This window comes from Lepisosteus oculatus, chromosome 2 (assembly GCF_040954835.1).
Source record: "Lepisosteus oculatus isolate fLepOcu1 chromosome 2, fLepOcu1.hap2, whole genome shotgun sequence".
Taxonomy (NCBI): Eukaryota; Metazoa; Chordata; class Actinopteri; order Semionotiformes; family Lepisosteidae; genus Lepisosteus; species Lepisosteus oculatus.
This window is the reverse complement of record NC_090697.1, coordinates 62968734-62982590: the sequence shown is the minus strand read 5'-3', so window position 1 is coordinate 62982590 and position 13857 is coordinate 62968734. Positions and strand designations below refer to the sequence as shown.

Sequence of the window (13857 nt, the reverse complement as noted above, 5' to 3'; positions counted from 1 at the left end):
CAAATATGGGTATGTGGAGATATGCTGATTCATAGAGTTTTAAGGGAGGGACCATATTTCTGCTTCTATAAGCATCATCAACATCCTCTCTTTGGAGAATGTGATACTTTTGAGAAATGTTGCAGAGGAAGAAGGACAGAAATCCTGTGTGGGTTGCTAAAATATTCTAAAATGAATTGCACATATTTCTTGAAATTTATGATAGGTAGGAGTAGTTACAAACCCACAAAAAAACAAGGGACAAAATCAACATTAATTGGCAGTTTTCTGTCACATAGACCTTTTAGTTTCTTAAATTGATTCATTTTATGCACAGCAAAACATGAACTGCAAGACTGAGCTTGTGAAATAAAAGAGACTACAGTAAAGACCTTTGGGTCATGGACCTGTATAGGAGATTTTTGTAAAATGAAACAATTTTTAATCGGTGGTTAATTCAAGCGGATACTCTTTGAATACAGGAGAGGGGACTGGTGTGAGAAAGGTTAGAATTGTACAGTAACATATGCCACCTCCACATTACACCCTGCCCTTCACCATGAATCCATGATGGTTTCCAGTTCTCCTTTTTTTCCAGCAAATTTTGATCCTTCTTTGTTGTTTGAAATGATACAGTATATGCTTTATTAACATTAAAATGACTGAAGAGTTTTCTTACCCCACCCTCCAAAAAAAACAGGCCAAACTAAAAGAGGATTGGCAGTGATAATCTGCACTGTAATTGTGACAGTTGCAAATTCTGTTGATTAGCTAATTTGCCATTCAAGGTCACTGTTGATTTACTGATAGTAAATCACGGGGCCAGGATGTGGGTTTGCCTTATTGGCATTGAGCTGAGAGATGTTACCCAAAAAATATAATCTTGCATCATCTAACTTCTCAAAATGACAGACTGCAACCTGGGCAGCAGCTGTGCATTGTTGTATGAACTTTAGTTATCCCACATGCCAGCTATGCAGACTGAATCTGCAGGTTTTATCCCATTTCCAGTCCTCCAATATGGTCTTTTGGTTTTGTCCAGACAACATCCCATTTGTATATGCCCATTGATTGCTTTGTATTGAGTTCCAAATACATGTACATTAAAATTCATGTACAGTAAAATAGAACTCCAGTACAGAAAGGTTTTCCCCCATACAGTATACACACTCATTTTTTTAAGAAGCTTGGAAAAAAAAAGACTTGAGACAGGCAGAGGACAGTGCTTGTGTCAGGGTTATCTGGAGGGCATTGGCCAAAGTGGATGATGAAACCCAAGTAGCTACGTGCCCACACACACCATAGCAAACATCCAGTGATGTTATCAAACCAAGTTCAACACATTTTTTTATTTGGACTACTTTGCACTACCTTTTAGATTGCACTCATTCCTTGTTTGCCAAAAAGAAAAACAGCTACGTATATAAAATTGTTCAGGAAAACCAGTCAGGTATTCAAATCTGAATTTCTCTATTCTGTTTGACATAATTCTCTTCACACAATTGTGGTTATTTTCCCCCAAAATACTTTTTATTTAAAAAAAAAATATTTTCCTTTTTTATGTAATATCAGCCGGTAAAGAGGTAGAAAATACAGGTTGCTAAAGTGTATTCTAAATAATACACTTGTTAAATAAGGGAGGTACTGTATTGCTTTGAAAAGCCCTAACCGGTATGTATCCTAAGAACTGAAAAGCTTAAGACAGGGTGATTTAACCTATAATTTTTTAGACATTTATCAGCCTTTTGTTGAGCTTATTAAGGAACTGACAGTGACTCGGAAGGGGTTTTAAAGAAAGAACTGTCAAAAAAAAAGAGAAGAATCCAACCTTTAAGAAAATCATGGAAACTTGGCTGCTGTGTCAATGAGATTTTCTGCTTGCAGAAATAGGCCAGGGAATTGGCTTTATTAGACTACTTGTTAATGCTCAGCTGAGGTAAAGGTTTCTAGAGATTAAAACTATAGCTTCTCTTGCTTGTACTTTCTAGTTCTTGACTAACAGTTCTGTGCCTCAACACATGTGAAACCATTTTACTGACAAAAAGAGAAACAGACACAAGTAGTATCTAGGCATTCTACATTTTTTTCCCTATGAAGCATCAAGTCAGGTGTCAGCAAGTATAAAACTAGGTGTTTGGATTTGATGTCCTTCAGACATTTTGGAGCCAAAATATGAATAGGATTAAAACTGATTCCACATATTATTCTTTACTTTTTTAATATAAAATTCAGCAAATTTAGAGTGTATATACAGTATACTTAAATTTCAAAATGGCATTGATTAATGTCGTTGTGGTTGCTGAAGAGGCATAGTGCCCTGAATAGAGGGTCCATCACACTTCTTCACAGCCATCTTTGAACTCATTGTGAACAATTGCCTGTCCTCTGCTTTTTTAACTGCAGAAGACTGTCCAGATAATAACAAGGTAAAGACAAGCAACAAAGAAATTAGCTGGTGAGGGCACAAGACAGGATAATCTGGTTGAGTCACCCCTTCTCACCACTGGTGTGTCCTGCATTAAGAATGACTGGAGAATTCCAATCTGTCGGCAAAGACATAGCCGAAGTTCAAACCTGTGAACTACAGGCCTCAGTCTTCACTTTCCTGGAGGAGTAGTTTAGAAGCCCCTCATCTTTTGATCTAAATATTGGCTATTTTAAGTAGTAACATTCTGGGAAAAAATAATTGTGTGTATAGGATTATACATCTTTCACAAAGAATGGTGACCAATGTGACCAATTAAATAATTATTTGAATTAAGAATACATGATTGAAACAAAAAACAAGTTCTGTTCTTCAAACGGTCTTGATTTTGGGTAGGCCATTTCAATGTGTGATTATGTCTTTTACTATTATAGGCAATTATTTTTACAATGGAGGACTGAGATGGGGTATAAAATACTAACTGGAAGGGGTCAAAGGACACAACAGAGGTGCACTGAAAACTGCATTAGAAACACACAGTGGAATTTGTTTTTCAAAAGTAAGTCAGTATGTTAAATTTGGAAGTGGATATCGTATGTTGCTTAACCAGGGATGCAGCCCTTTGCTTGCATTTTAAACATCTGGTTGTAATAGCCTTTTGTTACCCTGGCGCAGGCACACCTGGAGTCCTCTCTTCACTCTGTCTAATCCCGACTCTCTCACGGAATGCAAGCATTAAAACGTGTGTCTGTTCAGGTCACTGTTGCCCCACCTGCATTTTGATTACATATACATGTTCTCTCCCCCTGAACACTATTACTTCTTTCGCCCCTTCTTTGCCCCCCTTGTTGTGACATGCAGTACCCTGTGTACTCAAATAAGTATCCCTCCCCACACAAAATATAAGATTTGACTGATTTCATTACAGTACATTTACTACAAAGTCATTCATCCTCCGTGGGCTTGAATTTGGTATTCATCTTATGGCACAATAACATGAGAGGAATAAGCTTTTTTAAACCAATTAAGAATTTCTTTAGCATTAGGAATTTGTCTTCTGGGCCAGCTCCCTTTGTGACAAGTAAAGCCCATTTCAGCAGTGTGAAGAAGCCTGTGCGTAGTTAGGTGCCTTAACACTTTAATGCTGTGGAGGGACTAATTGAACTGAAGACACCAATGATAACCATAAGATGGAAAACCAAGCGGCTTAAGGTATAGAGGCTGTAAGGAGGTGTTTTTTTTAACACCCAGCGGCTGCAACAGACACATGAATGCCAGATTAAGGTTAATGGAATTGTACACTTGTACTATAGTGATGGTTGGTCGGATTCCACAAATAAAATGTCTTATAAAAATGCCCTCCAGGTTGTTTTACTGCTTAATATTTTCTCAGGGAGATACTTGAATAAAATATTGCAAGAGACATTGTGCAATCATGTGAGGAACTGCCAAACCAGGTGGACCAATGACATCTTAACCTCAACATTCTTTATACCTACTACTGCAATACACTCCCTATTTAATATACTTTATATCATTGGCAGTCGGTTTTAAATTTCTGTCCCAGGGGCAGATCCAAGGGGGCTGCTGTTAAAAAGAGAAGACCACAACAATATTATGTTCCACTTTAAAACTTGATGGATGAAATACTCCAAGAACAATTAAGATTAAAGTACATAATCTGTTATTAAAAACTCATGACTATAGTACATAAAAATTAACCACTAAAGATGTCTAATTTAGACAATGTAACATCCACTAAAATTGCACAAATAGGCGCCATGTCACTAATGCTGTAATAACTTCTAAGTAGAGAATCATGGTGTGCTGTTCTTGATCAATAAATCCAACCCAACGGAGATTAATTACTGATATGTGGTTTGAATAGTATAGAATGGCAAACTTTAAGATGGGACATTTTCAATCTATGTTTTCTCACTGGTTAAAATGCCACATTGTTTTTATTGTAAAACCCCTCCTTTCCAACACGCTGAGGTGTCAGTAGTGTGATACATGCTAATGCAGGAAAGCTGTACACTTCAATCAGATGTGTGGTTTCCTTGCAGAGTTTTAATTATGTTGCTAATTATGTAGCTCTATTTTGTGCTTAAAGGTTTGTTATATACTGTACAATAGATGTCTGAACTGTTTTTCAAACCAGGTGTCTGTGCCTCTAGCCAATGTATGCTTTGGAACTGCCCTTACTTTATGAACAAAACACACAAGGTACTAATGTTGTTCATAACACGTTTGCCTAGAGTGTCATTGATCAGGTTTTGCCATCTAGCTCAGAATACCACTCTCTTCACTGTTACTGCATCAACATGGTCTGTCTGTATCAGAAGGTGCACAAGGGCCTTGCGTGATGACATTGTATAACTAGATCTTAACATGGGAAATCAACCCCCTGCCTAAGCAGGTCTTGGCACGTGGACTCCACAGGATGAAGCAAATGGGATTGGTGTCCCTGTGTAGGCTGCTAATGGGGATTTCACCTCCCAATACAGGAAGGCTTTAATCCGATATCCCCTCTGAAGGAAAGTGAAACAGCACTGATCTGCACAGACCCTGGTCCTTCTGGGAAAGCCAGGACTTGTCTTGGAGGGTTAGTAAACCCTGGAATTCTGGGGAAGAATTAGGGATTGTCATTAAGCATTATTCCTTAAAAGAAGCCTGTCGCTGAGAGAATCGAATAGTAAATCCAGAATAAAATTGCAGAATGATTGTTAACTGGTAATCATTATACAGTATACATACTGTACACACACCTGAAGAAGACTCCACAGTCGAAACGTTGTGTTTCCTTTCTTTTCTTTTCAGCGTGGAATAAGCCCACTACCTGTTCTTTTGCAGCTTACGTATGCTGATGCAGCTACCTACTTCTACTTCAGTATACATACACTATACATCTGTTGTAGGGAAGTGATAAAATAACAATTTCACTGTCTTTTTATTCAAAACATAACAGCACATAATAAAGTGTGAAAATGGAATAAGAACATTTGGCCCATCTAGCACTCTTGATTTTTTTTTTGTAGCACAGAGATTTGAGGAGATTTGCTTCTTGAAAGCAGCATTGGTATCAATTTTGATAACATGGCCCGGTAATGTATCCACAGTTCTCTTTGTGTAAAAAGAGCCTCTTTTTCTTGATTGAACTTCGTTTCTATTTGATTCGTCATGGGTTTCACTGATGATTCTGTAGAAGTCCGAAGACTGTCAGTATCCAAGAAAATTTTAAATGCTCAAATCCTCATAGTCGTCTCTGTGTGAGACTGAAATGATTGAGTTATTTTATATTATCAGAGTAATACAGTCCGTCAATCTGGGAATATATCTGTTTACTCCTCTATGGGCTGCTTTTGTAGTCAGTCTTACTTGCTTTGTGGCTAATTTGCATTTAAGAGGAAAATAGTGAACAATATTCTAAATGCAGTCTTAGGAGTGCCTAAGTTAATAAAGACCATAAAAGAAATAAGGGCATTCAGCTCATCGTGTTCGTCTGGGGTTTAAGTGGCTGAAACTAAAAATTTGTTGTGTCAATTTGTTCTAATTGTGGATTCACCCCCTTTGAATCTCACTTGCAGAGTTTCTTTGAATACTTTCTTTTCCATTCCAGTTGAAATGTTTTGGAATTTTTCTGGAGCTACTGTATAAATGAGGAAATCGATGTTTTTTCTTGCCTTTTCTTTGGATCACCAAAAGATCATTGGCCTCCTGCATGGTGGGGTACAACAGAAAGGCATTTTGTAAGCCTTCTACAATTTGAGGTTTGATTTTGTCATGCCACGTTGTTTCTGAAGGGATATAAACTTGTAATGGTAAAAATGTTTTGAAACTATGTCCTCTTGTGTTCATCCTCAGAGCATTTTCATACTAGTTCTTTAAACTAGTAAAATTTGCAAGGTAATTTTGTTGCTTTTGCTTGTCCACCATGTTACAGTAAATGCATTGTGCATTAGTATGCTTTCTCTCTTCACTGCTGTCTTCCAGCATGATAAAGCCAATTACTATAATTTTTATGGCACACTTTTACTAAGGAGGCTGTTGTCTTTGGCAATGCCATTAGGACCTGCTATTCCTGTAGATGCCATGGAGATTAACCTGTACAAAGCAATCCACTATTAAATGATTTGATCCTACAGAAAGCTAAAGCCAGAGCTGTAGTAATTGGCACTGATCTTTGGGAACAAGGTAAACTCTTTACCTGGGAGCCACAAGCTGCTTTAGAGTCCCAAACTCAACACAGCTCCCCACCCTAGCCTCCAACTCACGGCTACATTATTTTATTCTAGAATGTTAAAGACTGTCAGGCCTTCCCCTCTCCAAATTTTGGCTGGTCCCATGAGTACTGTTTTCCAATACAGAGATTAGTGTGCCTGCACATTTACTTTATTATGATGGGATGAGGGTAACAGTGTTGCTTTGTACAAGACTGTGACAACAGTTTATCTCACCAGCATTATTATTTTTGAGATGATTGATTTGGATTAGGAGAAGAAGCAGTAGGGGTCATACTTTATTTCATTAGAACGATAAATAAGTAACCAGCCCAAAATATCTCCAGCCAAATATTTTGCTTTTAACTGCAGTGATCGGAAAGGACTGACATTTTCAGTTCTCTATCAGTGCAGCAAAATGTATTAATAATAACATGAAGTATTGAATGAATAGGAAGGCTTACATATTGGTGGAGTGTTTGCCAGCGGGAAGACAGCAGGCACTCTTCCAATTTTGTAAACAACTGGTTTTGGGGCGATTTAACCCGTAAAACTTATTATTGAACTATTTACTTAAAAAGACCTGGGAGAACAACCAACATCCCAATATTGACAACAGCTTAACATGATTTTTATGAAATGATCAGGACTTGCAATCTTAAAGCTAGGCATGGGAGATTTAACCAGCCCTGGAGTTTATAGTATAAGCCTTCATTCAATAGGATAACCATCTCTGAAAATAAATGTAAATAAAATTAGCTTCTTGCTGTGTTCTTGAATACATCACTGGGTGTGACACTGTTTAAGGTACAGACCCCATAGGTTGTTCCAAAACAGGCTTCACTGTTTCCTCTTTTTGCTCTGGCCTGCACAACAAGCTAGAATTTTATTAACTCAGTCTGGATTGATGACAAAAAGGTAGAGTCCTTATAACAACATTAATCTTACACTTCAAGATAAATATAGCAAGCGGTATGATGAATGCAACAAATGAACATTGGAAACAATAAGATTTGTTGTTGGTTTAATGCCTGCTTGTATACGATTGGCTAAACCTCATTTAAAATAATTTGGAGCTTGTTTGGAAGATTCATAGATTGGTTTTGGAAGCATCACATATCTTTAATGCTTTCTCTAAAATAATAGACAAAATACACTAAGAACATTTTAATCATACACTTGAAAATGATCCAAAAGTACACCTTCACAAAGAAGCATATTTGTCATCATTAACTTATCTAACATTTCTATTTGAATACATGTGGAAACGTGGCTGATTGACGAACAAAACTACGACTGTAGTTCGGGTGGGTAGCTGCGTCAGCGTGCGTAGGCTGCAAAGGAACAAGTAATAGGTTTATTCCATGCTGAAAAAAAGAAGAAAGAGAACACAACGTTTCGGCCGTGGAGCCTTCTTCCACGGCCGAAACGTTGTGCTCTCTTTCTTCTTTTTTTCAGCATGGAATAAACCTATTACTTGTTCCTTTGCAAAACTACGACTGATCGGTTCATGTCGCTCAGAACACCACCAGAAGGGAATGTCATTCGTCTTACACCACTTCTTCAGGTCGAGAAGTCCAATACGGATTCCTCACACGCTGTGATCGTCACCTCAACAAACCGTCCCAGCCGCACCCATTGGCTAAGGGCGGAACAAGGCGACGCAGGGGATTGGCTGTGACGCACTTTCACGTGAAGACATTGAACAGCACAGAGGCTGCGAATCCCGAAGTTCAGATTAAATACCTGCAGAGCAAGAGCAGAAAGCTCAGTTCAACTCCTGGATCTGCTGCTGGTTGGGTGGTGGGGGGGGTAGTGAAGTAGGGTTTACTGTGGGGAATATTACTGGGGGGTACTTTTGGATTTCTTTATCGTCGCCGTGACCTCATACTGTTTCAGAAAAGTAACCTTTCGTAAGGAATAAATCAAAGGGGGACTTTTTTTTCCTCTGAGTAATTTATGCAGATAACATCCTTCGGAATACCAGAGTGTAAGTAACACTTTTTCCTTACTTTGATTTAATCTCATTCTGTTAATATGCAGTAGCAGTTAGTTACTATTCAGGAATTTACTTGCTACAATGGTGTGTACTTCCGATAGCTAAATTGAAGCATAAATTCTTGTAAAGTTAGGAGTAAATTGTTCTTCTTAGAGTTTACAATTGAATAATTATGATTTTTTTTTTGGGGGGGGGGGGTTAGCCGGAATATTAGTTATGTTTTTTTGTAATGTCTGTGCATTATTTTACCGCACACGGAATAAAACAGTACATTTATATTCATGCCTGCCTTTAATCTGGAGAAGCCTTAGTATACATTTGTTATGTAGCCTGGCAAACTTTTACTATGAAAATGCCGTAACCTTACTTTTTTTTTTCTTGCAGGGGTGCCGTTTGACTCCAGCATGCTCTAGTTTATCCAGTCCAAGGGCGATTGTCTCCTTGTTTTCCATTCCGCTCACCATCACTTGCACAGTTATGAACTGCACGAAGTAAGGAGTTCTTTTTAATATGAATATAGTAAACTGTGGCGTGTGCTCTGGTTTCCTGTCCTTTCTCGTAAAACCTTAAATGTAACTTTTTAATGAGAGATAGTTGAGGATTAAAAACGAACTTTCTGTCAAACTTAACTTTAGTTGAAAACTGGCGTCTATATTCCACGCTATCGCCTTCGCCATACGTCCTCTTTGCTTTCGCTTGATTCTGGGTTGAATGTAGGAACATTGTCGCCCCCCCTACTAGTTTACATACCAAAAAACATTCATTTAATTGTTCGCTTTTCAGGGCCGGACAAGAACCTGAATTTGTACTTTAAAAGTATCGAAGCTAATTCCACGGGGAGATTGTTTCTGTAAAATAAATTATTAATTCAGTTCCTGTCTTTTCGAAAAGAGGTGACTTTTCCACATCTCTTGCTGTTTGTATTGTTTGACTGTGTGAATTGCTTTTCCTTGATCTATAAATTGCCTGGGAGACAGGGGTGGGCTGTGGCTGGGCTTCTTAATTGCAAGGTTCCAAAATCCTGCTGGACTCCCTGTCTGGTCTTCCTTGCCACCCTGTGTATAAATGGCTTTTGTGTTTTATCTGTGAAACCGTGTTAATGCAGAGCAGTGAGATCTGTGAATAATTTATCACTGCATTAGTACTTCTCTTCATTTCAGTGATTAGACACACCCTCCTCTATCTTTCTTTAATATAGTTCTGCACATAATAAACTCCACAGTCTTTAGTCAATGAATGACAAGCTGGTATCGAGTAATGACTTTCCATTTCTGTAAGAAAAATAATTTGGGGGAGTTTTCACTTTTTTTCAGATCCATAATCTCTGCTCCACCCCCCTTGTGTATACTTTTATGACTTTTCACTGAATGAAGGTAAAGGTGGGCACTATCCCCACTAAAGGATAGAGGGGAGTATTTGCAGTCAGGAATGTTCAGTTTTGTGTCTGAATGCATATTTAAAAAAGCAGCTTTGGCATTAGATTGCCAGAGGGTTTGCCAAAAGCAGCAGATAGTGTGGAGTGAAAAGCCAACTGCAACAAAGTGGTTAATAGTCCAAATGCTGTTGAAGATTTTTTGCAATTCTGTGAATATTTGTCAAACACGTATAGTGTTGAGGTGTTGTCTGAGATCTGTCTCTCTCTTTCTAGAGTCCTACATGTCTTTGGTGGCCATTCCGTTCCCCAACCAGTGATGCCTGTGGATCTGGCCATGCGTCTGTGTCTAAGTCAGTCCCAACCACTGTGCCACCTGCTTGGGGTGACCTCTCTTAAACCCCTGCGGCCCTGCCTCAACCCCCGCACCTCTCAGCAACTGGACCAGCATTTGTGTCGGCCCGCTAGCCCGTCCCCCTCCGAGCGACCCGCCACGCAGAGCAGTGGCATCAGTGGTGACGGCACCACCACCAAAAAGAAGCGCGTGGTGTTTGCCGACTCCAAGGGTCTGTCGCTGACTGCCGTCCGTTTCTTCTCCGAGAAAGATGAGGACGTGGCCTTCTCCGAGCTGCCTCTGGTGCAGCTGCGAGGGCTGGGGAAGCCCGTGAGTGTAGCTAAAGGGGAAGGAGCCAGTGGCAAGAGGTGGCGGCTGAAGCTTGCCTTCTCCCAGCCCTCTGCAGACTACCTGGATTTCAAGGCCCAGCTGCAGCAGAACCTGGTGCGCTTGGAGAACTGCTCGGTCAATGAGCGACTGCTCAGTGGCACGGTCAAGGTACGTAACATCAGCTTTGAGAAGGCTGTAAACATTCGCATCACCTTTGACTCCTGGCGCAGCTTCTGTGATGTCCCCTGCTCCTACCTGCAGCAGCATTATGGTGGCACCGACACGGACACCTTTGCTTTTGAGATCCTGCTTCCTGATGACCTAGATCCCCGTGAACGTCTGGAGTTCTGTGTCTCCTATACTCCTGGGGGCTCCAGGACCACCCTCTGGGACAACAACCATGGCCGCAACTTCAGGATCCTCATCTTCACCAATCCTGAGCCAGTCTCCCTCCCCAGACAGCACAGGCGTTCCTTCACCCCTCCTCCCCAGCGCCGTAGCCTGTGGCTCAATCCTGAGGGCAAGCTGTCCAAGCTTGAGCCCCTGGGCAGCCCCCGTGCAGCCACTACTGATTTCTTATTCTCGCAGTTTCAGGGCTGGGGGAGATTAGAGAGCACATCCTGCTACTGGTGAGCAAGTGGTGAAACTGTTTCCCCCATCTTATCCAAATGGCTTAAAAAAAAAATAAAGGACTATAGACTCAGTTACTCATGGCAGACTGACTTGAGTCCTTCCTTATGAAAGGGAGGAGTGAAGGGACTCCTTGCCTTCTTGATTTGCCATTGTTTCAGTACGTTCTTACCTCTGAATACAAGCAGATTTACCTTACAACTTGACTCTTTGTGTACTACATGGATGGACTGTGACGAGAGCCACCTTCTTATCCAGGTTTAAATGGAAAGTGGAGGAATGGCTTGGAAGTAGGAATTCTGTGTCCCGTCCCGATGCGAGCTCTTTTGAAAACTGAAGAAACATGATTACTATGCATCCTTGCTTTACTGAAAACTCTTCTGATTCAAACTGGAGGACAAACATGCTCTTTGCTTCCTATGAAATTAGTCGACTGGAATTTTGCAGTGGTATTCAGTACATTTATGCATTACGTTAAAAAAAAAAAAGCTTTATTGTCCAGTGCTTCAAGGATCCATCGGTTGTCTTCCTGACTGTTTTTTGTAGAAATGGAAAACCTGTACTACATAGTTCTAATTGTATATTAATATATACTAGTTTGATTGTGAAGTGGGTGCTCCAGTGTCAGGGTTCAGGAGTCCTAGGTAAACCTCTTCAAGTTAAGTGCACATCCTAAAATGTATCTCTTTCTAAAAACAGCTACCTAACTTATACCTACATCTGCAACACAATGAGCCCCCCCCCCCTTTCCAAGAGGCTGTTTTGTGATGAACATGGGTGTGACTGGTGAAGAGTCCTTATGTAACATTTTAACTTGAATGACGTTCTCTTTTTACATACTGTATAAGTCCCTGACAGTTATCAGCCAAAGTCTATTGCAGTGTTCATGACTCACTTTGCACTAATTATGGGTTAAAAAAAGTTATATAATGTGGAAAAGGTGTAGCTCAAAAGCTTATTTTTGACAGTTTCCAATGGCAGGAGATCAGAAAATTTGTCCCCACTTAATTCAAAATACTGTGGTGTTTGTCCGCTGCATCCATAAGGCACTCATTTCAGATGGACACAGCCTTTAATTTTAGCACTAACTGCTTCCATCATTACTTAATGTTAAGAGTGCAACCTGTTCACTGCCTGTGATCACCTGATAAAATGATTAGAATTGTCTATTAGGTTTGTCACACTGTTTTCACATGCTGTTGTGTGTTTTTTTTTTTTTAAGGTGTTGTGGACACATCTGGTGTCACAAGACTTAGTTTGATGCTCTTTCTTTCCCCCTCATAGGGGATGTAGTGAAAGGTTTATACCTGCTATGCAGACTGTGTGTGTGATTGAATGATGGCATATCAGGAGTTGGATGATGATGATAATTTGCTGCCTTTTGTAAATAAAGTGGTTTAAAAATGCATTGGTCTTTGAAGTTATTTCAAGCACCCCATTCTTAAATGGTAGACAACATTGGGTAACGCTTTGATTTTAAATTTGTTTTTGATCCTGGATTTTCATTCACTTCAAATCCATTAGGAAAATTGAAATGATCCACAAACATTTACACTGGTGTAATCTGGATGTATGAAATTATTTTTTATAATTATCCTTAATTATAAATACAGGGGCTCCACCCTACAGTCAAACTGTAACCACAACCCTGCCTGAAGTGGCAGGATGAGATATTGGGATCAGCTCACTGGGACTGCAAATTCAAAATATTGTCTATTGATTGTAACTGGTATTTTTTTTAATTATTTGCAAGTACTGTAGATTTGTTTTATTATTTTTTTTTAGCTTGGAGTTTTGGCAATATCCTCTATCCACAGCACGTTTTCACTTAGGTCCTACATCATGTAAAGGTGGTTGGTGTCTCTTTGGCAAAAATTGTCTTCCTTTCAGTGCACATTTGGGTGGTTTTAGGCTCTGTACTGCATCAAAGCAATGTGCAGTTCACTGGTGTCACAAGTCTCAAACAAATGGTTCAGAATGAGCACTAATTGGCAAATTTTATAACTTTAATGGAGTTAAAGGTACAAGAGGAGTGTGTGTGTGTGTGTACGTACACTTTGTACCTTCTTGTTTGTAAACCACCCAGTTTAGTTTTCTTCATATTAGTCATCTGACAGGTTTTGGGTTTAATAGTGTAGTTACTTTTCCTCCTCAAGGCAGATTACATAAAATACTGCAGCCGATCGAGTTTCACTTTAACAGTATCCATATACGAAAACAATATTGGTTTGTATCTTAATGAGCCAAGATTTTGGTATCCCCTGAGACGTTATGAGGAACGCAGAAAGTAACTGGTCTAACAGCTTTAAATCTCCATATAAACTCTCTTGCCCTTTGCATGGTTTCTCTGTGATTAAATACACGATGACTCCAGAACTTTGCAAGTCGCACACATTGTCCTGGTTTTTGGTTTGTGTGTTTTGGGATTAGGTTGACTGCATGAAATTTCAGTAATAGTTAACAGCTTCTAGGACTGCTCTCTCTTTTCTTAAGCCAAGCAATGCTGCAGTGATAGAGGTCAGACACTGATTAGTTGCTTACGTCATGGAATACCTGGTGTATTAGTGC

The 13857-nt window shown here is 39.6% G+C and overlaps 1 protein-coding gene across 2 annotated transcripts; it reads left to right on the top strand.

Moving 5' to 3' along the window:
• Positions 1–8357: 8357 nt before the first annotated feature.
• Positions 8358–12695, top strand: LOC102689970 (protein phosphatase 1 regulatory subunit 3C-B-like). Of its 2 annotated transcripts, XM_015343433.2 has the most exons (4): positions 8358–8614; positions 9008–9114; positions 10272–10827; positions 10921–12695. In XM_015343433.2, exons 2-4 carry the CDS (start codon positions 9101–9103, stop codon positions 11290–11292), a joined length of 942 nt encoding a protein of 313 aa, XP_015198919.1. In that variant the 5' UTR covers positions 8358–8614; positions 9008–9100; the 3' UTR covers positions 11293–12695. The 2 variants fall into 2 exon arrangements, with proteins under 2 accessions (XP_015198919.1, XP_015198917.1); XM_015343431.2 differs by having other exon boundaries at positions 8360–8614; positions 10272–12695.
• The last annotated feature ends 1162 nt before the right edge of the window (positions 12696–13857 follow it).